Raw genomic sequence first — 27,086 nt, 5'->3', positions numbered from 1 at the left:
AATGGACAATGGCTTAAATAATCATGGCTAAGTAATGAGCCTTCCATAAACCCTACAGTTGAGGGCTGGTGAACACATCAGGATGCTGGGTGTGGCAATTCCAGAGAGCATGGACTCTTCACCCGCCACCCCAACCCCCGTATCTTGCCCCATACATCTCTTCCATTTGGCTGTTTTACAGTTGTATTCTTTATAAAAGTAATAATAGTTCTGTAAACTATTCTAGTAAATTCTTGAACCGGAAAGGGCAGACATGGGAGCCCTGTTTGTAGCCAAGGTGGACACAAGTGAGGATAATGTGAAGACCCAATACCAGCAAATGGCATCTGAAGTACGGGCAGTTTCATGGGAATGTACCCTGACGCCTGTGGAGCCTGACCCTACTCCATGCAGTGTCAGAACTGAGTTGAATTGTAGGACACCCAGTTGACTATCTGCAAAGAACTGGAGAACTGCTTGGTGTGAAGACTCCTATATATTTGATGTCAGATGTGAGCAAAAGTAGCTCACATTATAGTGGCTGTATGTATAGGTAAGACATGCTGTTCACTAGGTAACACAGTTAAAAATCCATTTCATCCCTTACTATGTGATCTTGGACAAGCCACAACCTTGCTGAGTCTTAGTTTCCTCATCTAAAAAAATGGAAATGCCACCCTTGACCTCAAAAGATTATGCTAAGGATTAAACAAGAAACCCTTATACAGTAGCCAATACACAGTAGGTACTTGATGAATGCTAGTATTCCTGCTCCAGTGACCAAGTGCAGAGTGTGCTATACTGTACTCTGTTCCTGAGAAGGAACCACATTCCTTTTCAGTCCATAACCCAAAGATGGAATGTGCTAGCATATGTCAGAATATGATGGTGAGGGAAGAATGGCTAAGTGGTTGGCAAAGTGACTCTAGGGTATAGTACCAGTGATAAGGAAGCCTAGCACCCAGCCTTATGCTGTAAGCTGACAGCATAAAAGATCAGGTCTTAGGTTTGGAATACTAATGACAACTCCCTAAGTATAAGGAGTTTCTACAAGCATTCGTCTGTGTCATCCCAGTGAAAGAAAGTGAATGAAAAACACTTGAGAAAAGTAACTTTAATAATCGTATCTGAACTGTGATATACAAAAGTGATCATTTTCAGAATAAATTTTAAAATGGCCAGAGTAATTTCACAGAAAAATTTTCTAGAAATCACATAGGTCTATTAGATTTATAGAGTATGCCTAAAACAATATCAGAACATATCTATGGGGGGGGGCAGAAACAATGAATAAAGGCAGAATTTACAAAAGTTAGAAACAAAACTTGCCTTTGAGATCTCTCACCTTAAAACTGAGTGCTTCATGATCCCAAAGAATCCAACTACGACAAATTACCTCATACTCAGTTTTTCTTTGAAATACAATACACAGGTTATATTCTCAAGTTGTATTAAGTTGCTTATACAAACTTAAAGTCATGAGCATGACTTCAGGATCTGCACTTTTTATATCAAGTGCCTTAACTAAGCAGTTTAAGGCCTCCTGTATTTTTCCACACTCTTTCAATGCTTTCCCACGCATTACAAGAGTCTCATAGTCATTCATAGCCTCTCCTGCCTTATCCTTATCCTGAGGAGAATCCACCAACTGTCCACCAGACAAAAGCCCAGGGTCACCAGGAGAGGCCTCCTGAGCTAGGGCACCAAACTTAGGTGTAGTTACGCAGCTGGACTTACTTTCTGAAGACAGGGTTTCTCTGGAAGGTTCCTCTTCTGTACAATCTGAGGCTTCACCACTGCTTTCCTCCAGATAATCTTCAGCTACCTTTGCTTCACTGCTGGTTTCAAGTTTTTCCTCCATATCCTCCACATGGTCTAAAACCACATTAATAAGAGACCTCCTAGAAGCCAGGGATCTTCTAGAGTTTACAGACTTATTTATACTATCAGCTATTTTAGGTGAAAAGAACCTTCCAGATAAACTGATGTCACTTTTGGGAGTTGAAGCATCAAATCGTTTCACAGGTAATAACTGAAGGGGAGATATGTTGAATGGATTTGTGCTTGAAGTATCTTTAAAAGTATCATGTTCATCTTCACCATCTGAAGCGATCCTCCTTGTTTTACTTCTGACCTTTACATTTACTACTTCTGACTCATCATCTTCCTCAGAAAGATCCATACTGAGCCCTGCTTTGCTATGCATAAACCCTGCTCTAGAATTTGCCTCAGAGTCACACAAGCTATTTTCTTTCTCAACATGCTCCAAAGACTGACTAGCAAGATTTTGTCCATTGTCTGCAGAGTCTTCCAAGAAAAGATTGAAATCACACATATACTGTAGTGAAGATGCTAAAGGTTCCTCTTGCAACTTGGTCTCATTTGCTTGAGCATCCTGCAGTGCACTGTGGGATACTGACAAGTCACCATCAGTTATTTCAATAACAGATGCATTTGGTTTAGAATCTTGATTTTCATTTGTTATGGGATTAGTGGGGTAGGGATTACACTGATGTAAAATCTCATCATCCTTTTGTTCATCTAGCTTTGGCCCAAGTTCAGCTCCAACAGATTCGCTAAGCAAATAATTAAAACTTCCCAGAGAATTGTCTTGCACTACATCCTGTGTAGGCCCCTCTTGTGATGCCTCTTTTTGTAGAGCCATTCCCAATAATGAGTTGGTACAAATTTCTTCTACACTTGCACACTCCTTGGGTAAAGAAGCTACAAAGTCAGCATCAAATGTCCTTTCATGTGGGTGCCTACCATCTTGTCTGATGGTAACATTCATCTTTATATTTGAAAGGTAGTGTTTCTCAGTCTCTTCAGGCAGATCATCAATGATTACACTTGCCATTTGGGAACTGATTTCTTCCTCCTGGGTATGATGAGTAGTTAAAAGAAGTGAAGGCTGAGGTTGTGGTTTATTCACTTCAGGGCATTTCTCCCTTTTTTTAGAAGTAAATACAGGTTCTCTCAACAAGATCCCCTCATTTCTAGTTCTTTGTCTTTCCATTAAGAGCTCTGTATTTTGAGACTCAAATTCAACCAGAAATTGAGCTTTCTGAACCCTTTGTTGAATATAGTGAGAGTCTTCTAACTCATCAAGCTCTTCTTTAACAGATAGATCACGTGTGTACAACAAATCATGGTCTGAGATTCCAGCTATCCCCAAAGAATGCAGGTAGGCAATATGTTCATCTAGTTTCTTATCAGATCTCCTCTGAGCAGCATGCAAAGACTGAAGCTGCAGCTGGGTTGCAGAGCTCTGAAAATCCTCGATTGTGAACAGCTCTCTCAGTTCTTGTTTACTAAAATATCGGAAAGGGTTCTTCTTATCACCAGTAGTTTGTCTTACTAATGAGTCCTTGAAAACCTGTCTTCTGTATATTTTTTCCTCTACAGTTCCACAAGTGATTAGCCTATAAACCACAACATTTTCTTTTTGTCCAATTCGGTGAACTCTATCCACAGCTTGAGCATCAGTTGCAGGATTCCAGCTAGGGTCAAAAATGACTACTCTAGTTGCTGCAGTTAATGTTAAGCCAACACCACCTACTTGAGTGGTAAGCAGGAAAACAGAGTAATCTTTATTTTGCTGGAATAAGCTAATTCTTTTTTCTCGTTCCATAAGATGAGTAATTGTTCCATCGATTCGCAATACCTTAAAGTGCCTATTCTTTAGGAGGCGTTCAATGATGTTTAGAATTTGTCTTGATTGGGAAAACACCAGAGTCTGATGCCCTTCATCTCGCAGTCTCTTAAGAAGGTCCATTAGAAATATCATTTTTCCAGATTCTTTCATCAGTGTATCATCAGATATTTGACCAATATGGTCCACATCTGAGGAATCTACCTCTTCATTTTCATCTTGAACAGAGAATCTGACAGCCCCTAGATTCAGCAAATGACAAGCCCGTGCAGAGAGCAGCCTAGGATGATCACACAGCTTCTTTAGGACACCTAACTCAGCCAGAGGTGAGCGTGTCTCCATTAACAATTCCTTGATGTGATCTAGGGACACAAATTTCCTGTATATTTCTTCTTGTAGAGGTACAAGACGTATCCAAATAATTAAATCATTTTTCCTGGAAAGGGAAGGCATTGCATAAATGGCATCAACATCTGGATTCTTTTCACAAGGTCTGACCTCTGAGTTGCTTGACTTTTTCTTCTGTACCTCTTCTTTAGTCCTCCTGAGAAAATAGGGTTTTATGATTGCCATTAAGTTTTCAGATATTTTAAATCCCAAGGCTTTTTCCCCTGGAGTTGCATCCTTTTCTCTTGCTCTAGTAATAGGATTTTCATACTCCATTTTAAAGGTTTTTAACGTTCCTAGCAGGGACCCTTGACAAGCAAAATCAAACAAGGACCACAGTTCTTGTAAATTATTCTGGATTGGGGTTCCTGTGAGGAGGATGCGGTTCCTGGCAGGGACAGCACGAGCACACACAGCTGACTTAGTAGATGAAGATTTTATTTTGTGTGCTTCATCAAGGATGACATAGTCCCACAAAAACTCTTGGCCATTCAAGGCTGAAAGTTGCTGCCAATTATTGATTAACATTTGGTATGTAGTGATAATGACACCATTCCTTTGCTGAATCCGACTGAGGTTTCTGGTACGTTCATCCTTACTAGGACCATGAAAGGTTTTGACTCTCATTCCTGGAGTCCACTTGTCAAATTCTTTTACCCATGTGCTAATAAGACTGGTTGGCATGATCAGCAGCACATGACTCACAAGTGAAGCATCAAACATACCAGAAAGGAAAGCAATGATTTGAACAGTCTTCCCCAATCCCATATCATCTGCCAAGATACCACCTTTTCTTCCATCCCTGTATAGGCTGTATAGGAAAGCTACACCTTCCTTCTGGTGTTCAAATAGTTGGTCATGCAGTTCTCGATAAAGCAGCAGGCCAGAGTTGCACACATCTGTGAATTCATCATCTCCATGATCTGCCAACTCTTCCAAGGCTTCCTGTAGCTTTTGGATTCTGCTCATCAGCTTTTCACTGGGAAAAATGTCCTTTGCCAAATGGAAAAGTTTAAATGCTTCTTCCAGATCTCCATTCTTAGTTGCTTCTTTGGCCTCTTTCACATATCTTTTAAAAAGAGGTTAAAAAAAAAGATGTATATGTATTAAGATCAGAAAGAAAGAAAGATAACAGATTGAACATCCCATCTAAAAATACTTCAGAGTCCATTTTGAAATCCAAACTGCAGTTGGGCTTTTAATAACCTCAGTTCAAGATGAGGATTAGCACAGAAGATGCCAATGAAAGCTGGCATCACTTAAGACACAAACATCCACCAGACATTGCCAGCAACACCTTCATGCGCTAGTTGTGGGAAATGTATGTGGCAAAGGTTATTTGTTCCACAGCACTGAAAAAACACTGCCACCCTTAAGTAGTACAGAGTGATTTTTTAAAAAAATAAAATCAACTAACCAACCTATATTGTGGGAGCATGGAAACAGGAAAGAAATATATCAGCACTTAGGCTTTATTTTCCTGGACTTTTGTGATGCATTTGACACTACTGATCACTCCTCTCGTTTAAACTCCCCCCTTCCTTAAAATTCCCTCCTTCCACCAGATCCCGATAGATTCCTCCTGGTTCCGCCACACCCCACCCCCAATCACTGGCCATTTCTCCTCTGTGTCCTTCCTGGACTCCTATTTTTCCTCTGAGAGAGTTGAGTCTTGGGCCCTCTTGTCACTCCTTTTACTCCCCTCAGGTTCTCTTAGAGCTTCCACTCCCACCTGTGTGCTCATGACTCCAAAATCACTCTCTCCAACCTAGGTCTTACCCCAAGCTCTAGTCTAAACCCATATTCTAACTGCCTTCTGGACATCTCCACTTGAAAGTCTCACAGGTACCTCAAATTCAATTAACCACAAATTGAAATTATTATTTCCTCTCTAAAAACATGCCATACACGTAGGCAAACAAGTTGGAAATCTGAAGATCATCCTTGATTGCAACCCAAATATGAGTCATCCTAGACCTCTCCCCATTTTACTCTTCCAGCCAGACAGTCCCCAAGTCCAGTTAACTTTATTTACTGACTATAACTTGTGTCTTTCTCTGTATCTCTACCACTATTGTGGTCCAAGTCATGATCATCTTTGGCCTGGAAACTGCAACTTCCTACTCATTGGTCTCTCTACATCCATTCTTGATCTCCCCAGTTCACTCTCTACAAAGCAGCCAACAATATTGTCTTAAAATATAAAAGGAATCATGTCACTCCTCTGCTTAAAATTCTTCAGTAGTTTAAGGTCAATTGATTTCAAAAAGATGCCAAAACAATTCATTGAGAAAAAAAAGTCTTTTTAACTGAATATCCATGTACAAAAGAATGAATAGGTCCTCTTCCTCACACTATATGCAAAATTTTAATTCAAAATGGATCAAAGACCTAAATAAGAACTAAATCTACAATAACTATTAGAAGGAAGTAAAAGCACAGATCTTCATTACCTTGGATTTAGCAATGGCTTCTTAGATATATGCCAATCACATGAGCAACCAAAGGAAAAAATAAATTGGGCTTCATCAATATTAAAAACTTTTGTACTTCATCTGGCTGGTGTAGCTCAGTGGATTGAGCACAGGCCTGCGAACTAAAGGGTCACTGGCTTGGTTCCCAGTCAGGGCACATGCCTGGGTTGCAGGCCAGGTCTCCAGCAAGGGGCACGCAAGGCAACCATACATTGATGTTTTTCTCCCTCTCTTTCTCCTTCCCTTTCTTTCTCTCTAAAAATAAATAAAATCTTTCTAAAAAAAACTTTTGTACTTCAAAGGATACCATCAGGAAAGTAGAAAGACAAGCCATGAAATGGGAGAAAATCATATATCTGATAAAGGATTTGTACCTAGAAAATATAAAGAACTCTTAAAACTCAATAATTAAAAGTCAACCAATTAAAAATGGACAAAGGATGTGAAGAGACATTTCTCTAAAGAAAATATTCGAATGGCCAATAAGCACATGAAATGATGCTCAACATCATTACTCACCAGAGAAATGCAAACTAAGACCACAATGAGATTCCATTTCATACCACTAAGATTGCCCGAATCAAAAGGTGAGAAAACACCAAGCGTTGAACGGGAACTCTCAAAACGCTGTCAGTGGGAAAGTAAAATGGTGCAGCTGCTTTGGAAATCAGCCTATCAGTTTCTCAACAAATTACATATAGAGTTACATATAGACCCAGGAATTCTACTCCCAGGTACAAACCCAGGACAAATGAAAACTCTTGTAAAATCCACAGAAAATTTTGTATATGAATGTTCATAGCAATATTATTCATCAAGCCAAAAGAGGAAATAACACAAATATCCATCAACTGGTGAATGAGAAAAATGATCTATCCATTCAGTGGAATGTTATGCAGCCATTAATGGAATAAAATACTGATTCATGTAGTAAAACATTTTACTACATGAAATAATAAGCCATTCACAAAAGGCCACACATTTTATGATTCAGTTTACAAGAAATATCTAGAATAAGCAAATTTACACAGAAAGGAAGTAGGTTAGTGGTTGCCAGGAGCTGAGGCTAGGGGATTCAAGCACTGGGGATAGTGATGGCTAAAGGGTAAGGAATTCCTTTTGGGGATGATAAAAATGTTCTAAAATTAATTGTAGTGATCAGTGCATAGCTCTGTGAATATACTAAAAATTACTAAATTGTACATGTTAAAAGGGTGAATATATAGTATGTCAATTGTACCTCAATGAAACTGTTAACAAAAAAATCTTTACTGGCTTGCTGTGGCCTACAGAATGAAGTTTAAGCTCCTTAGCTTGGCATTCCAAAACAGCCAGGAACTGCTGACCTCTCTGCCTTAAATCCTGTCACTTCCTGCTTTAAACATTTTACTTTTTACCTCTTATGCCCGTCATTGCTACTTTGTGTTCTCTAAACTTAGGGTCACAGCAACCTCGTCTTCCTGGAATGCTCTCCAAGATAACTTCACTGAATTCATTCTTTAAGATAGGGATGTCTCAATATTCTGCAGAATCTCCTGGAGAGCTTGTTGAAACACAGACTGCTGGACCCCAGTACAGATTTTCTGATTCTGTAGTGAGGCCCAAGAATCTCTATTTCTGTAACTTTATGAGGTAATGCTAATGCTTATGGTCCACAAACCACACTTTAAGAGCTGCTTTAAGCTATATATCAGGACTCAGTGATGTTCCTCTTTTTTTCTGAGGTTCCTCTTATTTAATAAGTAGTTTTTCCCAGCTTTGCCCCATTTATGAGATAGGCATCTAAGAATTAATTAAAAAAAAAAACACAAGTGACCAGATTGGATTAATACTGTGGTATATTCATACAATGGGATACTACTCAATAACAGAAAAAAGTGAAGTACTAGATGTATTAATCCATGCATAAATTCATACATGTATGAATTTCAAAAGCATGCTGAGACAAAGCAGCCAACCATAACTGTATAAGCAGTGTGATTTTATTCATATGAAGTTCTGGAGTGGACAAAACTAATCTATGGTGAAAAACATCACAGCAGTGGTTGCTTCTGGAAAGTGGGAGTGGGGACTGCTGGGGAAGGGGCATAAGGGAACTTTCTGGTGTGATGATAATGTTCCATACCTTGACAGGGATTTGGGTTACACAGGTGTATGCACTTGTCAAAACTCACCAAATGGCCCTGGCTGGTGTAGCTCAGTGGATTGAGCACCGGCCTGTGAACCAAAAGGTTGCCACTTCAAATCCCAGTCAGGGCACATGCCTGGGTTGCAGGCCAGGTCCCCAGTTATGGGTGTGCAAGAGGCAACCAATAGATGTATCTCTCACATACATCCATATTTCTCTCTTTCTCTTTCTCCCTCCCTTCCTCTCTAAAAAAATAAAATTAAAATTAAAAAACTCACCAAATGTACAACATAAGATCTGTACATTTTTCTATGTAAATTTTATTTCAAAAGAAACAAATGAAACATTGAAATCTAATTAATGGTATGCATGTTAAAGTAGGAGAAAGTACCCTGATGCCTGCAATTAACTTTGAAATGTATCCAAAACATAGATTGGCTCAGGACATGTGATAAAAACAAGTATACTGAAAAGTTAATAACTGAATCTGAGTACTGGATCCAAAAAAAAAAAAAAGAAAAAAGGAAAGACGGCTTTGCCCATAGATTGCTGCCTCAGTTTGGAGTCATACCTAACTGGGAGTCATAACACTGCATGCAATTTGGCTTCTTATCCAAACACTATAATGCAACTGTTTTAACCAAGAGCACCAGTGACCTTCATATTGCCAAATCCAATGGCCACTTCCTGATCTTTACCTTCCTTGACCTTTCTGCTGCATTTAATACCACTGACCACCACCTCCCTCTTGAAGTTCTTACTCCTTGGGGACAATGGTATACAACACTCTCCTGGATTTCTTCCTTCCTCTCTAACCATTCGTTCTCAGTGTGTATCTTGACTTCCTCTCCCTCTGCCTGTCCCCTTATAAATGCTGCTTTTTCTGGGGATCATTTTGTCATTGTCCTTCTGACTCTATGTATTCCCCCCAGGGTTTTATCCATGGTAGTGGCTTTGTGGTGGGTTGAATGGCATCCCCCTGTGAATGTGATATTACTTGGAATTAGGATCTTTGCAGATTTAATGAAGTTAAGATGATGTCATATTGGATAAGAGTGAACCCTAATCCAACCTGACTGGTGTCTTTATAAGGGGTACAGTTGGATATAGAGAGACAGAGTGGAAAACTGGAAGACAGAGGCAAATATTGGAGTGATACATCTACAAGCCAAAAAATTGCAAGATGATTGCTAGCACCACCAAAAGCTAGGACAAGCAGGAACAGATTCTCACGATATCCTAAGAAAAAAAAACTAACCCTGATAACACCTTGATTTCAGACTTCTGGCCTCCAGAACCATGAGAAAAAGAAACTTCTGGGGTTTTTCTATTGTGGTGAAATCTATATAAAACTTGCCATTTTATCCATTTTTAATTATACTTCAAAGAAATTACATTTAAAATGTTATACAACCATCACCACCATCTATTTCTAAAACTTTTTCATCACCCAAATAGAAACTGTTCCCCATTCTCCTCCGTCCCCAACCCCTGGTGACCTCTGTCCTACTTTCTGTCTCTAGGTGAATATTCCTGTTCTCAGTATCTTATACAGGTGGAATCATACAATATTTGTCCTGTTGTATCCAGCTTATTTCACTTGGCATAATGTTTTCAAGGTTCATCCATATATTGCAGCCTGTGTCCCAATTTGACTCCTTTTAAAGTTTGGGAGGACTTCCGCCAAGACGGAGGCATAGGTGGAAACACTGTGCCTTCTCCCACAACCAAGTTTGAATACAACAAAGGTTTGGAGAACAAAGATGCAGCCAAAGAACAGAAAATTGAACTATACGGAAGTCTGACAACAACGAACCATTCAACCAGATCAGTAAGAGGGGTGAAACCAGCAGCGGAGCGGGGACAGGCAAGAAAGATCCCCTGACCCCAGGCACCCAGGCAGCCCGGTGTTGGGCGGACCCAGTGAGGGCATAGGGAGGCGGCTGGCTGCGGTCACACATTCGCACGCAGATAAACCAGCAAAGGAGTGAGCAGTGAGACAGACCACGCAGGCCCCAGCAGGCGAACCCAGCAGCGGGTTGACCGAGGTCGCACATTCGCCTGCGGTGGCGAGAGGCAGCAGAGGGGGCCCGTCATTGCTTTCCTTTGACCCCGGACCCACATACAGCATCACAACCCAGCAACTGGGTCGCCCGGCCCTGGTGAACACCTAGGGCTCTGCTCCTTATTGTAACAGGCACAAACAGTCCAAAACATGGCTCAAGAAGAACTCAAAGCCCTAGAGCCGATAACTCTAGGCAACAAAGAAATAGCGAACCTCTCAGATGCACAATTAAAAACACTGGGGATCAGGATGCTCACAGAACTGGTTGATTATAGCCACAAATTAGAGGAACAAATGAAGGCTAAACGAATTGAAATGAAGGGAAATGCACAGGAGACCAATAGTGATGGGAAGGAAACTGGGACTCAAATCAATGGAGTGGACCAGAAGGAAGAATGAAACAACAAAAGAGAAAAGAATGAAGAAACAAGAATTCAAAAAATGAGGAGAGGCTTAGGAACCTCCAGGACATCTTTAAACATTCCAACATCCGAATTATAGGGGTACCAGAAGGGGAAAAGAAACAGCCACAAGTGGAAAACTTATTTGAACAAATAATAAAGGAGAACTTCCCCAGTCTGGCAAAGGAAATAGACTTCCAAGAAATCCAGGAAGCTCAGAGTCCCAAAGAAGTTGGACCCAAGAAGGAACACACCAAGGCACACCATAATTACATTAGCCAAGATTAAAATGAAGGACAGAATCCTAGAAGCAGCAAGAGATAAGGGGACAGTTACCTACAAAGGAGTTCCAATCAGACTGTCAGTGGATTTCTCCAAAGAGACCTTACAGGCAAGAAGGAGCTGGAAAGAAGTATTCCGAGTCATGAAACCCAAAGACCTACATCCAAGACTGCTCTATCCAGCAAAACTTTCATTTAGAATGGGAGGACAGATAAAATGCTTCTCAGATAAGATCAAATTCAAGGAGTTCATCATCACCAAGCCCTTATTATATGAAATGTTAAAGGGACTTATCTAAGAAAAAGAAGATGAAAAATAATAAACACTGCCCTGGCTGGTGTAGCTCAGTGGATTGAGCGCGGGCCTGTGAACCAGATGATCACGGTTCGATTCCCAGTCAGGGCACATGCCTGGGTTGCAGGCCAGTTCCCAGCAGGGGACGCACGAGAGGCAACCATACATTGATATTTCTCTCCCTCTCTCCTTCCCTTCCCCTCTAAGGATAAATAAATAAGTAAATCTTTTAAAAAAATATGAACAGTGAAAGGACAGGAAACTCACAATTACTAATAACCACACCTAAAACAAAAGCAAACCAAGAGGACAGCTAGATCAGGAGTGGAACCATGGAAATGAAGAACACCGGAAGGGTTAGCAACAGGGGAGTGGGAGGAGGAGAAGGGGGGAGAAGATACAGAAAATAATTAGTACAGAGAGTAGGTAAAAAATAGATAGGGGGGAGGGCAAGAATAGTAGGGGAAATATAGAATCTAAAGAACTTGAGACACGTGGTCATAAACTAAAAGGGGGAAGGGTGGGGGAGGGGGTGTGCAGGGTGGAGGGGAATGAAAGGGGGGAATAGAACAACTGTAATGGTATAATCAATAAAATATATTTAAAAAATAAAAAATAAATAAAATTTTTAAAAAAGAACTTACTTGAAAAACTAATGAAAGAAAACTCCCCTAATTTGGTGAAAGAAACAGACACTCAAGTCCAGGAAGGACAGAGAATCCGAAACAAGATGGAATCAAAGAGACCACACCAAGACACACCATAATTAAAAAACCGAAGGTTAAAGATAAAGAATCTTAAAAGCAGCAAGGAAAAAGCAGTGAGTTACCTACAAAGGAGTACCCATAAGACTACCAGCTGATTTCTCAAAAGAAACTATACAATTGGACTTGCCTTTTGACCCAGCAATTCCACTGCTAGGATTGTATCCTAAGAACCCTAAAGCACCAATCCCAAAGAACATATGCACCCCAATGTTCATAGCAGCACAATTTACAATAGCCAAGAGTTGGAAGCAACCTAGGTGCCCGTCAGTAAACAAATGGATCAAAAAACTATGGTACATATACACAATGGAATTTTATGCTGCAGAAAGAAAGAAAGAGCTCCTACCTTTTGCAACACCATGGATGGAACTGGAAATCATTATGCTGAATGAAATAAGCCAGGTGTTGAAGGACAAATACCATATGATCTCACCTTTAACAGGAAGCTAAACAACAAAACAAACAAGGAAGCAAAATATAACCAAAGACACTGAAATAGAGAACAGGCTGACAGTGACCAGAGGGGAGAGGGGAGGGAATTTCAGGGAAAATAGGGGAGGGATTTAGAGGAATATATATAAAGGATACATGGACAACAACTGAGAAGGGTGGAAATGGAAGGGAGGGGGGAGCACGGGGGGGTGGGATGGGATGGGAATAATCGACAGAAAACTGTACTTGAAAAATAATTAAATTAAAAAATTGGGGAAAAAAAGAAACTATGCAAGCAAGAAGAGACTGGCAAGAAGTATTCAAAGTGATGAAAAGCAAGGTCCTACAACCTAGATTATTCTATCCAGCAAAGCTATCATTTAGAATGGTAGTGCAGATAAAGTGCTTCCCAGACAAGGTAAAGCTAAAGGAGTTCATCATCACCAAGTCATTCTTGTATGAAATGTTAAAGGGACTTAGTTAAGAAAAAGAAGATCAGAACTATAAACATTAAAATGGCAATAAGTTTACAACTATCAACAACTGAATCTAAAAAACAAACTAAGCAAACAAAGAGAACAGAAACAGAATCATAGATATGGAGAGCATTTAGAGGGTCACCAGTTGGGGGGGGAGGGGGAGAATAGGGGAAGAGGTACAGGGATTAAGAAGTACAAGTTGGTAGATAGAGAATAGACAGGGGGATGTTAAGAACAGTATAGGAAATGGAGAAGCCAAAGAATTTATATGCATGACCCACTGACATGATCTAAGGGAGGGGGAGATTGATAGAGGGAACAGGGAGTACCAGGTGGAAGGGGGCATAATCATTCAAATATATATATTTAAAACCCTGGGCAGGGCAAACAAAACTTATATGTGAACACAGCTCATGAGCTGCCAGTTTGTAACCTCTGGTTTATCTCGACTTGAAAAAGTACCATTGACTGCCTGGCTCTCCCCTCCGAATACTTTCTCCAAAAAGGTGAGGGGTAGCCCTACAGCTCTCAGGATCAGAGCCTACACAAGGTTTGATTTGGGGTTTAATACTGTCCACATGTAAGACCAATCACTTAAAAACAGTTTACGGCTTTCTGCAGTATATACTATCTGTCACTGGCTTCAGATTCCACACGTAAGAAGTAACTGGACCAAAGCATAATATGGACCCAAAGAGATCCAAGGTTATTAGTGCTCTTGCAGGTTCCTCATACTCTGTCACATAAAGAATACAAACAGACAGGAAGAGCAAGGCCTGTTTCAAAGTGGGTAAAGGCAGGCAAGGATCTGGTTCCCCTTCTTTGTAACTTTGGTTGAACTGGGTAAATACCCGTCTGCCAGAATAAACAGGAAGAGAGCAACCTCTTGCATGTTAACAACATGCCCTCAGAAAGCAGCTGACCCTCCTGGCTAATTACTCTGGAAAAAACCCCAGCTAATTAACAATTATGCCAAAACCAAAATTATCCTTTTTTTCTGGCACAGTAAATATGTTTTGGCATCCAGATAGATGATAGCAGCCAATGTCCTCAGCAGAAAAAAGTTTTATTATTTTGGGAAGCATTAGGTGGTGAAAATCCTGACTGGCCCTTTGAGACAAAGTCTAATTTAAAATTTTTTAAATTCTCCAAGAACAATATTAACTTCTTTTACAATAGGTATAGACTTTTAGTGCTTCAAGCCTCCAATCTCCCAGCCTAAAGTTATCTAGTTAACCATCACATTAGAGTGCAAAACCCCGCCGGGGCTCCAAACACTTATTCCTAAATTTGAACAAAGCTAGGGTTGTTTGGAAAGAAGTCCTGAACCCTCATGTTTGCCTTCAATTCACCTTCAGGCCATGTCAGTGGTGAAGTAGACAAGACCTTCCATTACAACAAGAGTATAAATCTAAAAACAAACCATGACCTATGTGGTGGTTACAATAGTAAGTCATTAAACTGTTTTATATTTCAAAACAAAAGTTTTAAAGAATATTACTTATGTACCCTAGTGGCCAGGGTATAAGATCTATCACCATAAGGTGGATTTCACATCTTGTTGAGTGGACAAAAAAACCCAACATACATAGACACACACACAACAAAACACAACAGCAACCTTAATCTCCGCACCGAAAAAATGTCTGAAGTATGGGTGTTTTATATTGTTCCAGGAAAGAGTCTCCATGTTCAATCCTATTTCACTGAGCTCCATGTCTGTACTTATACTAGAACCACATTGTCTTGATTACAATAACTCTGTAGCAAGTTTTGAAATGAGGAACTGTGAGTTCTCCAACCTTGTTCTTTTTCAAGATTGTGTTGGATATTCTGGGACTTGTGCATTTCCAAAAGCCTTTTATAAGAGCTTGTCAATTTCTGCAAAAGGAAAAAAACAGCTGGGATTTTGTCAGATATTGCATTGGAATCTGTATATTACTTTGGGGAGTACTGCCATCTTAACGATATTAAGTCTTCCAATCCATGAACACTGGCTATCCTTCCATTTATTCAGGCCTTCTGGAACCCCCTTCATCAATGTTTTGTCATGTTCAGTGTATAATAAGTCTTGCACTTCCTTGGATAAATTTATTACTAAGCATTTTATTCTTTTTAGTACTACAGTAAATGGAATTGTTCCCTTAATTTCATTCACTACTATGTATGGAAATACAACTGAATTTTTAATATTGATCTTGTATCCTGTATTTTTGCTGAACTTGTTTACTAGCTCTTACAGTTTTTTGTGGATTCAGAGGCCTTTCTATATAAAAGATTATTCCATCTGCAAATACAGATATAGTTTTGCTTCTTTCTTTCCAATCTACATGTCTTTTGTTTCTTTTTCTTGCCTAACTGCCCTGGCTAGAACCTCTATTACAATGCTGAATTATAATAAATTATAATATTGAATAGAAGTTAAAAGAGCAGACATCCTTGTCTCGTTTCTGATACAAGGGGGGAAAGCTTTCAATCTTTCATCATTAAGTATGTTAACTTGGGTTTTTGTAGATACCCTTCATCAGGCTGGCAGAGTTATCTTGTATTCCCAGCTTGAGTGTTTTTATCATTAAAGAGTGCTAGATTTTGTTAAAATTTTTTCTACACCTAGAAAAAACACATGGTGAACACATGGTTTCTGTCTGTGGTTTTCATCCTTTGGTTTTGGACAAGTTACATTACATATGACTATCATCAAGGAGAAATGTCAAGTATGTACTTGGATACAGGAGTCTGGAATTCAGAGGAGGTCAGGACTGATGTCAAGAATGTGAATACTGTCAGTATAAAGATGGAATTTAAAGACAAGAACCTAGGTAAGATCAACAAAGAAAGAAGTATAATTTTTTAAAAAACCACGGCAGTCCAACGCTCCAACATTAAGAACATTAACAGAAGAATTCCAACTACCAAATACGGAAGGAATGGCAAAATTAGAAAATCACCACTTTGTAATCCATAATGAAGTAACTGATTTTGGGCAATGGTTATCAATGGATGAAAGGTTGATGGGGAACTGGATATTCATAAGATGTTCAGGTGTGCCCAATATATTACTTATCCATGAAAAGCAAAAAATGCAACTCTGCAAAGAAATGATCAGCCTGTGACCAACCTGAATCCATTACTTAACATTACTAAAAGCAAGAAAATCAGACACTACATGCTTCCTGCTATGATGTAATATTAAATACATTGCCTCCCCTACTAAGTATCCATGGCAAAAATATTGAATGTTAATCTTTTTTTTTTGCTCTAGAACAGTTTCTTTTTAATTTTTTTATTGAGGTATAGTTGACATACAACATTATATTAGCTTTAGGTGTACAACATAATGATCTGATATTTGTAAATATTGCAAAATGATCACTACACTAAGTCTAGTTAACATCAGTCACCATACATAGTTAGAAAAAAATTTTTCCCTGGGCTAGCAACTTTTAACAACTCTTAGCAATTCTCAAATATGCAGTACAGTATTACTATAGTTGTCATGCTTTTCATTACATCCCCACTACTTACTTATTTTGTAACTGAAAGTTTGCACCCGTTGATCACCCTCGTCCATTCTGCACACCTCCCATAACCCTCCTCTCGCAACAAGGAATCTGTTCTCTGCATCCATGAGCTTGGTGGTTTTGTGTTTAGATTCCACATATAAGTGAGATCATAAGGTGCTTATCTCTGTCTGACTTATTTCACTTAGCATAATGCCCTCTAAGTTTACCCACATGTTGTCACAAATGGCAGGATTTTCTTGTGTGTTTTTTTTATGACAGAATAATATTCCATTGTGTATATACACCACATTTTCCTTATCCACTCATTTATCAAACCTTTAAATTTCAATTACAGGAGATAAGAAAACAAGTGAATGATACTACAAGGAAGCCATCAGACTAATCCAAATTATTGGCATAGAAATAAAAGTGGAAGGTGGGGAGGGACTGTTCAAGATTAACAGGCTTTAGCCCTGGCTGGTGTGGCTCAGTGGTTGAGTGCTGCTCTGTGAATCAAAGGGTTGTGGGTTCAATTCCCAGTCATGGCACATGCCTGGGTTGCAGGCCAGGTTCCTATCGGGGGGTGTGCAAGAGGCAATCACACATTGATGTTTCTCTCCCTCTCTAAAAAATAAAATAAACAAAATCTTTTTTAAAAGATTAAGAGGCTTAAGAAATATAATCAAATCCTTTCTGGGGATCCTGATGGAAACAAGCCCATTATAAAAAGACTTAAAACTGTTTCAAAATTTAAACATAGCCTATGCATTAATTGATAACAAAGAATTAGTTTATTTTGTTAGGTGTAACATGGTATGATGGTTTTGTAAGAATATGTTCTGGTTTAGAGATGCATACTAAAACAAAATGCTGTGATGTCTGAGAATTTACTTTAAAGTACATTAGAAGAAAATGCAATTGAGGATATGAGGAGGAATCAGCAGCACCTGAGAAGCAGCACCCAGTGAGGAAGGAAGAAAATCAAAAGAATGAGGGGGTCCTGGAAGCCAAATGAATTGAGTGTCTCTTTTTTTGTTGCCTCTCACACACCCCTAACTGGCTCGAAACCTAGGCATGTGCCCTGACCAGGGATCGAACCAGTGACCTTTTGGTTCTCAGACCACAATTCAATCCACTGAGCCATACCAGACAGGGCTAATCTAGTGTTTCATGGAAAAGTGATCTGTTCTGTCAAATACTGCTGGTAGGTCAAGGACGATGAGGATTACAAGTTGACCATTAAATTTGGTTATATGAAAGTCATTGGTGACCTTGACAAAAGCAGTTTGTATAGAGTAACATGAGAAAGTGGGAGACATGGAGAATGGAGAAAGAGAGCAGATGGATGAAGCAAGAGAGAGTGGACAACATGGAGTACAAACAAGTGGGTGACAGAGAAGGCGGCAAAGACAGTGAGTGACAGAAAGAAAAGGTGGACAACATAGGAAAGAGGGTGGGTGACTCTGCCAGTCATCATTTTTGCCTTTCAGTTCCAAATTCACTCCTCAATACCTGTTCTGTGATAACAGACAGAATTCCTTTAAGCATATACAGCCAACACAATGCTAAGTTTTCTCAGTAGAGGGCGCCTGAGGGACACTGCAGAAAGAAGGGGCTCTTCTGAAGTTGTTAGCTGCTGCAGCACAGTGGGTCAGCCACACACGAAGAACATGCAGTCCCACAATGACCTTGAAGTGTCCACCTAGCCAGGAGATGACCTTCTTGCAGCCCTCACTACATGGAAACCAGTTCCCCCAGCAGCTCGCCTATGCCCCAGGCCCTACTTCTTTTGCTTGTGTAAGTTATGGGCTGCCGACAGTAGCCTGCTCCCAATCCGCACTCCAGAAGGTTGCTTCCTGTTAGCCTAGAAAATGCAGACCAGCTCGTGGCCTGGGCAAGATAACATACTTCTCTGCTATCCAGTGGTCAGAACTAGAACTTCTCCAAGGGGGTCTGAGCCTCAGCCTTGGGAAGAGGCCCCCTTCTAAGTGTGACCTTTCTGGGTTCTCTTCCATAGCCCTAGGGAACCATAATGCAATTTCCTTATTTCTATAGCCTCTCATTTATCAGTTTAATAATTCTTTATATTAAAATTCATGTTTTAACATACTGTATGGCTTCTACGGCCTGATTGGACTCAGAAAGATACAGTGACAGAGAAAAAAGAGGATGTGTGAAAGAATGGGAATGTGACAGAAAGTAGATGACAGGGAAAGGGTGGGTAACAGAGAGAATGAGTCATAGAGAAATAGGCAGAGAATGGGTGATAGAGATCATGGGTGACAGCAAAAGGGGGAAGGGGTGACAGAAGTAGAGTGGGGAGGATGACAGAGAAAAGGAGGGTGGATTGACAGAAAGAGTAAGTGGGTGAGAGAATGGATGACAGTGTAAGCAGGTAGATGACTGTGAACAGATGGGTGACAGAAAGGAAGAGAGATACACAACAGAGAGAAGGGGTTGGCGAGTGACAGAGAAGGACAAATGGGAGAGAGCATGAGAGAGAGTGAGTGTCAAAGAGGGAGAGTGAGTGAGTGAGGTAGGTAACACACAGGGAGAGATAATGGGTGACAGAAAGAAACAGAGACAGAGCAGGGAAGGGGAAGAGAGAGAGAGGGAGAATGCCAGAGAAAGGGGAGGCGATGGTGGGGCGTGCAACACAATAGAAGCATGTGGGGCATAGAGCACAAATGGGCAGTGGGCATCAGAGAGGGTAAGAGAGGAGCTGGTGGGCTGGCATCATCAAGGGAGAGCAGACCTGACACAGTGTCACAGTTATAGGATGTGATAGCAGATGAAGATATGTGAATAAGAAAGCAGGTGTGATAGCAAGTTTCAAAGTTTTCCTTCATCTCTTAGGCAGGAGAGGCAGAAAGACAGGGAAAGAGAGGGACAGAAAGGAGAGGGAGGGAGAAAGACAGACAGAAATTGTGACAGCAGGATTGTGCCAAGGAGCAGAATTATGAACAAAATAGAAGGTAGGGAAGGCAATGCTTTTTATGCACGGTGGTTTCAGTGTCAGGGGCAATTTGGAAGAAGACAGGAGAGAACTGAGAAAGTTTAGGAGTAAAGGGAACTCTGAGAATTGAGGGGTGAGGGAAATTGTGAAAGGAAGGTATGCACTGTGACACCAGAAGATGACTGTGAGATAAGGGGGTGACTGTTGAAAGGAGTGGAGGAGAGGCAAGTTGAGAATGTTCTGAAGAAAGCCCCTGGGAGTGAGTGAGAGACAGCTGCCAGCGTGAGAGGCCATGTTAAGGAACCTATGAGAGGCCCTCTTGCTTGCTCACACAAAGGAGGGGAGGGGACTAAAGGCCTCAAGCCTTATCATCATTTTCCAGATGGCAAAACTAAGGGTCAGAAAAGTCAAGTGACTTGTCTGAGGTCTCCCAGGTAGCAAGTGTCAGAGCCATAATATGAAACACAAACAGCTCAACTCTAAAGCCAGCACTCTACCACACCACACTGCCACCCACTGTTCTCCCCAAATCTTAAGTAACTTAGTCCAAAAATGTGCTTTTATTCCTCTGTAAGCAGACCTATTGGCTTTCTTTTAATCCTCACCCAAGGACACACTTATTGATTTTAGAGAGAAAGGAAGACAGGGAGAGAGAGAGGGAAAGACTGTGTGAGAGAGAAACATTAATCTGTTGCTTTTCCCACGTGCCCCAACTTGGGACGCAACCTGCAACCTTAGGTATGTGCCCTGACTGGGAAGCAAATCTGAAACCTTTCAGTTTACAGGAGGATGCTCCAACCAGCTGAGCCACACTGGCCAGGGCTGGCTTTTAAGAGCCTGAAAAACATTATGTTTTTGAAAAGGGAGACAGAATTGTTCACTTCCCAATTTTTTCCTTTTTTAAAAATATTTTATTTATTTATCTTTAGAGAGGAAGGGAAGGAGAGAAAGAGAGAAATATCAATGTATGGTTGCCTCTCATGAGTCCCCTGCTGGGAACTGGCCTGCAACCCAGGCATGTGTCCTGACTGGGAATCGAACTGCGATCGTGTGGTTCGCAGGCCCTCCCAATTTTTTCCTTTTTACTAAATAAATTTAAAACTTCTAAAAAAATAACAACTCATAAACACAGACAATAGTATGGTGATTACCAGATGGAAAGGGAAATAGGAGGAAGTAGAAGAGGGTATAGGAGGGATAAATGGTCATGAAAGGAGACCTGACTTTAGGTGAACACAAAAAACAATATACAATGATGGATTATAGAATTGTACAATTGAAACCTATATAGTTTCATTAACCAGTGTCACCTCAGTAAATTCAGTAAAAGAAATAAAGTACAGTATATTGAAAAAATAAATTAAATTAGAATTGAACCAGCCCTGGCTGGTGTGGCTCAGTGGATTGAGCACTGGCCTTCAAATTGAAAGACCATGAGTTCGATTCTTGGTCAGGGCATATGCCTGGGCTGTGGGCCAGATCCCCAGCTGTGGGCGTGCAAGACGCAACCAACCGATTTATCTCTCACACATCAATGTTTCTCTCCCTATCTTTCTCTCTCTTTTCCCCTCTCTAAGATAAATAAATAAATAATAAATAAAATCTTTAAAAACTGAGCTATAAAAATAAAATAAAGTAAAATTTTAAGGGATTGGCAAGAAATATTCAAATGAAAAGCAGAGACCTACAGCCAAGATTGCTCTACCCAGCAAAGATATCATTTAGAATCAAAGGGCAGATAAAGAGTTTCCCAGAAGAGAAAAAACTAATGAAGTTAATCACCACCAAACTATTATTATATGAAATGTTAATGGAACTTATTTATTATTTTTAACAATTTTATTTATTTATTCTAGACAGAGGGGAAGGGAGGGAGAAAGGGAGGAAGAGAAACATCTATGTGTGTTTGCCTCTCACATGCCCCCTACTGGAAACCTGACCTGGCTGGCCTGCAACCCAGACATGTGCCCTGACCAGGAAAGGACCCAGCAACCCTTAGTTCACAGTCTGGCACTCAATACACTGAGCCACACCAGCCAGGGCTTAATGGGACTTATTTCAGAAAGAGAAGATCAAAACTATAAACAATAAAATGGCAAAAAGTACAAATCTATCAACAACTGAATCTAAAGATCAAACTAAGCAAACAAGAACAGAGACAGAATCATGGATATAGAGTGTTTTGATGGCTGCCAGATGGGAAGGGGGTGTGGGGGAATGGGTGAAGAGATGAGGGGATCAAGAAGTACAAATAGGCAGTTACAAAATAGCCATGGGGATGTAAAATACAGTATAGGAAACGGCATAGCCAAAGAACTTATCCGCATGACCCATGGGTATGAACAACGGTGAGGGGGATTGCCTAAGGAACTGGCCGGGGGAAGGAAGGCAAAGGGGGAAAATCAGAACAACTGTAATAGTATAATCAGTAAAACATAATTTAAAAAAACCCTTTTGTGTATCAAAGGACTGAATCACAGCCCTGGTTCAATTCCCAGTCAGGGCACATGCCTGGGTTGCGGGTCAGGTCCTCAGTGGGGGCCATGTGGCAGGCAGCTACACACTGGTGTTTCCTTTCCTCCCCTTCTCCCTCCCTTCCCCTCTAAGAATAAATAAATAAAATCTTTAAGAAAAAAGGAGTCAATCACAGAATGAAAAGGCAACCTACAAAATGGAATAAAATATCTGCAAATCATATAGCAGATAAGGGGTTAATATCCAGAATATATAAAGAACTATAACTCAAGCCCTGGCTGGGTACTCAAATTGGTTAGAGTGCCGTCCTGGTACACCAAGGTCGTGGGTTCAATCCCTGGTGAGAACACATACAAGAATCAACCAATGGCCCTGGCTGTTGTGGCTCAGTGGTTTGAGTGCCAGCCTGCAAACCAAAGGGTCACCGGTTCAATTCACAGTCAGGACACATGCCTGGGTTTCAGGCCAGATCCCCAGTGGGGGATGCACAAAAGGCCACCACACATTGATGTTTCTCTCCCTCTCCTTCTTCCTCCCCTCCCCCCCTCTAAAAATAAATAAAATCTTTTTTAAAAAAGAAGCAACCAATGAATGCATCAATAAGTGGAACAACAAATCAATTCTCCCTGTCTCTAAAAAATAAAACCAATAAATGAAAAGGTACAACTCAACAACTACCCAACTAAAAAAGGCCTTGAATAGACACTTCTCCAAAGAAGGCATACAGATGGTCAATAGGTACATAAAGATTCTCAATATCAGCAATTATTAGAGAAGTGCAAATCAAAACCCCGGTGAGATACTACTTCACTATCATTAGAATGGCTAGTCACAATAACAAAACAGGGAATAAGTGTTAGCTTGGATGTGGGGAAACTGGAACCTTTCGTGGGAATGTATAATGGTGCAGCTACTCTAGAGGACAGTATGGCAATTCCCCAAGAAATTAAAAATAGAACCATCATATGATCCAGCAATCTCACTTCTGGGTATATACTGAAAAAAATTGAAAGCAGGATCTTGAAGAGATTATCTGCACACACACCTGTGTTCACAGCAGCACTATCACAATAGTGAGGAGATTTAAGCAACCTAAGTGTCCATCGATGGATAAAGAAAATGTGATATATGCATACAATGGACTACTATTCTGAAAGAAAGGAAATCATGTCATATGACATGCCTTGGTGAACCTTGTGAACATTATACTAAATGAAATAACCCAGTAACAGAAAGACAAATACTGTATGATTCCTCTTACATGAAGTCTCTAAAAGAGTCAGATTCACAGAGACAGATTGAAAGTAGAATGATGGGTGCCAGGGGCTGGGGAAGGGGCTGTTGTTTCATAAGTAGAGTTTTAGTTTTGCAAGATGAAAAGAGTTCTCAAGATGGATAGTGGTGGTAGCCGCACAACAATGTTAATGTATTTAATACCACTTAAGAATGGTTAAGATGGTAAATTTTATGTTGTGTGGATTTTATCATAATCTAAAAAAATTGTAATGCTTATTCCCACATCACCATGCCCTCTCCATCCTTAGCCATCTGGAGAACAACTTATTTTTCAATACAAATGTCTCTTCCTCTTGTGAGGCCTTCCATTCTCTCACCAATCCTTGTAGTCCGCCATTCCCTCCTTTAATGCCCATACTATGCCTTGCACATTATGCCTCTTACAGAACTTATTAAACATGATCGGTTTACCTATTCCTTTCCACTACTAAATTATAAGCAATTTGGGGAGGGGGGATGATAATTTACTTGTCTCTGTATTCCCTAGGTCTGGGGCTTGGTAGGCTGGAAAGACTCATGAAAAGCTACATTTAATCTAATCTGCCTATTGGCAAAACCAGTCGTGAATATTAAAAAAAAGAAAAAGTTTGATCAATTGAAGCTCTAGCTCTTAAGGAGTTCATAACGGTGAATTATTTGACCCAAAACGAGGATACTGGAGGGCTCCCCAGACTTTATAAATCTGAGCGGGTGCCTGCGCCCTACTCTGCTCCACCTCAGTTTTAGGCGCCTGGGAGATTCCGGGTCCCCCCTCCCCTCGACTCCCAACCATGGCCTGAGAGCTGGACCCACCCAGAGGCCCAGACATACCTCAGGTAACAGGCAGCCTGCTCTGGGCTTAAAGCCTCGGCTTCCACAAACCCCTGGGACGCCTCCATGACTTTCAGTTTAGGTCCCAGGAATCTCCGCCGGAGATTGAATTTCGCTCGCTCCCGCCCTGCGCATGCGCTGTGCGCATGGGGGAGGGAACATCTCCAACCGTCGGCCTCCTGGCTGGTCAATCCCCATCAGCACGTTCTGGCGTCGCCACTTGAGTCCTGCCTACAAAGGTCGAGCGCCTGCGCATACGCGCGCTGGAGCTAGGAGGCCTTCTGCGATCCGTAGCGCGAAATGGGCGTGTCCTCCTGTTTTGACTAACGTCTTCAGTCGAATCCAAAGGGTGCTGAGGACAGTCCGAGCGTGCGTGCGCGCGCGCGCCCGTGGGTGTATGCTATCCTTGTGAGTGAAGTAGACTGCATGGTGCGATCTGGGTTACTTCGTAGCCGCTAGAGACCTCCTTCACAACCTGCGCCCCAACATCGTTCTTTCCCTGCCTGGCACTGCAGCATGCAATTCAAACACCCGGGGAGACATAATCCCCATGATTTAACCTCATATTTCAAGAACCAAGCCAAAGTTCTCGCGTAAGAAATGAGTAATGCTGCTTGGCTGGTGTGGCTCTGGATTCAGGGTGGGTCTGCTAACCAAAGGGTCACTTGTTCAATTCCCAATCCCGGTACATGCCTGGGTTGCAGGCAAGGTCCCCAGTAGGGGGCGCCCAAGGGGCAACCACACACGGTGTTTCCCTCTCTTTCTCCCTTCCCCTCTCTCTAAAAATAAATAAGCAAAATCTTAAAAAGAAAGAAAGAAAGTAATGCTATCATTACAGTCATCACCATTTCTTCATAAGCTGTAGCTGCAATACAGTCCTATTTTCAAAGGCAGAACGCGTAGGGCTCTGGGAAAGGTGGGGTTGAGCTTAATGACTTGCTTAGGAGATGCAAATAGGTTGTGAGACAACAAAATTGTCCTTGCTCACATAGTGGTAAAAATATGGACATTATGATTCCTCAAGGTACTAATTAACATTCAGTATTTGAAAACTCACCTATTGGCTCAGTCATACGTCTACCATATGTTCAGAGAATTTTAAGGTTTTTTTTTTTATAAATTTAGTAGACCCTCAGGCGTATGGAGGGAACCTTAGGGAAGACAGGATATTTTCCTGGTTTATATGAGTTGGGTTTTAAGCCCTCTCTTAAAAGGGCTTTTAATATACTACTATGTATCCCTGTTTTTTCCCAACAGGAAACTGAGGCTCAGAAAAACAGTGGCTTTGCCTGAGTTTCCAGAGCTGGGAAATGGCAGAGCCAGAATTAAATACCAGCTTTGTATGGACACAGTTCTATGCTCATTCACTGTATCCCACTGGAAAGAAAAGGGAAGTGATGGGAAATGAAGTTGCTGAGGTACTTGGAACCCAGCTTGGAAGGAGTTTATTTAGCCTGCTAAATGTTTTTGAATCACTTCTTTTCCTGGAGGCAGTTTTGGATTGGGGTGGGTAGAGTGTGGAGGTGCCCTTAGTACCCAAAGAATGAGTGTGGTGAGAAGGGCTGGTGGGGAGAATTCCACAGAAAGGAAAAGAGAAATAGGAGCACAATAATTTTCATCTTGAGTGTAAGGGAGGCAATCTCTAGTTGTACTTTAGCTCAGTGTCTGCCATCATGACTTATATCCTTGGAACTGTTGAGAACTCAAGATGAAGCAAAGTAGAACCCCAATTACTGTCTTAGGCAGCTGCCCTTTTGTGGTCTATGGAGAAAAGCTAAAAGGAACTCCCTCAGGAGTGGGGCTGCAACCTTCCTCCTTCCCAACTGGCAATGATCTCCAAAAGCCCAGTCACTGGGAAGAAATGGAACTAACTCTTCTGCTTTCTTGCTCTAAGGCTATTGGATTTTTTTCTCAGGTGCCATTTTCACACCGCCACAGCACTCCCCCTTGTTTAAATCCTCCAGCTCTCCTTCCCTCCACCTCAGTCTTTCAGTCATTGCCCTTTTCAGTGCCTTTTGGAGTCCTGGCTCCCACCCCACAGTGCCAGTGACCCAGGAAACTCACCATCTTGTCCTCCTTTGTAAATGGTCACACGCATTCACAGACCAGAAATAAGAAGTTGGGAAGGATTTAGAGTGGATAAATGGGGAAATGAAAGAGAATCAAAATAATAATTACTACTATTGGGTTGGTCCAAAAGTCCATATGTTTTTTTTTCTGTAAAATAAAAGACATATTTTCATTTTCACCAATAACTTTATTGATTTGGATATTTTGAGTATCTCGGCTCTCTCCTGCGTGGTAGTATGTTGATCATTCTCAATTAATATTTTGATTTGATTACTGTCAACTTCAACTGGTCTACCTGACAGTGGAGCATCATCCAGAGAGTGATCTCCAGCACAAACTTCACAAACCACTTTTGACATGTTCAATCAGTCACAGCACCTTGTCCAGACACTGCACAAATCTTTTTTTTTTTGCATTTCAGTTGCATTTTTATCTTTCTTGAAATAATAAAGCACAATGTGCCAAAAATGTTGTGTGTTTTTCATCTTCAATATTAAAATGGCTACACAAAAATTCACTAATTTTGATATGTTTTTTAAATGCACACTGATATGACAGTTGCCACAATACAATCTAACAAAATTGTTTTGAATGGAGTTAAAGACAACTAGACACTACTAGACCCATCCTATGGAA

The 27,086-nt window shown here is 40.9% G+C and overlaps 1 protein-coding gene across 1 annotated transcript; it reads right to left on the bottom strand.

Annotated features, from left to right (window-relative positions):
• Positions 1–1,078: 1,078 nt before the first annotated feature.
• ERCC6L (ERCC excision repair 6 like, spindle assembly checkpoint helicase) lies at positions 1,079–24,515 on the bottom strand. Its single transcript, XM_037057750.1, has 2 exons — positions 24,381–24,515; positions 1,079–5,087 (listed from the first exon to the last, which is right to left on the bottom strand). Exons 1-2 carry the CDS (start codon positions 24,446–24,448, stop codon positions 1,421–1,423), a joined length of 3,735 nt encoding a protein of 1,244 aa, XP_036913645.1. The 5' UTR covers positions 24,449–24,515; the 3' UTR covers positions 1,079–1,420.
• Between the last annotated feature and the right edge of the window lie 2,571 nt (positions 24,516–27,086).

Source organism: Sturnira hondurensis, unplaced genomic scaffold (assembly GCF_014824575.4).
Source record: "Sturnira hondurensis isolate 20B ecotype Veracruz unplaced genomic scaffold, ASM1482457v3 Scaffold0000982, whole genome shotgun sequence".
NCBI classification, from domain to species: Eukaryota; Metazoa; Chordata; class Mammalia; order Chiroptera; family Phyllostomidae; genus Sturnira; species Sturnira hondurensis.
This window is presented reverse-complemented; position numbering and strand designations above follow the sequence as displayed.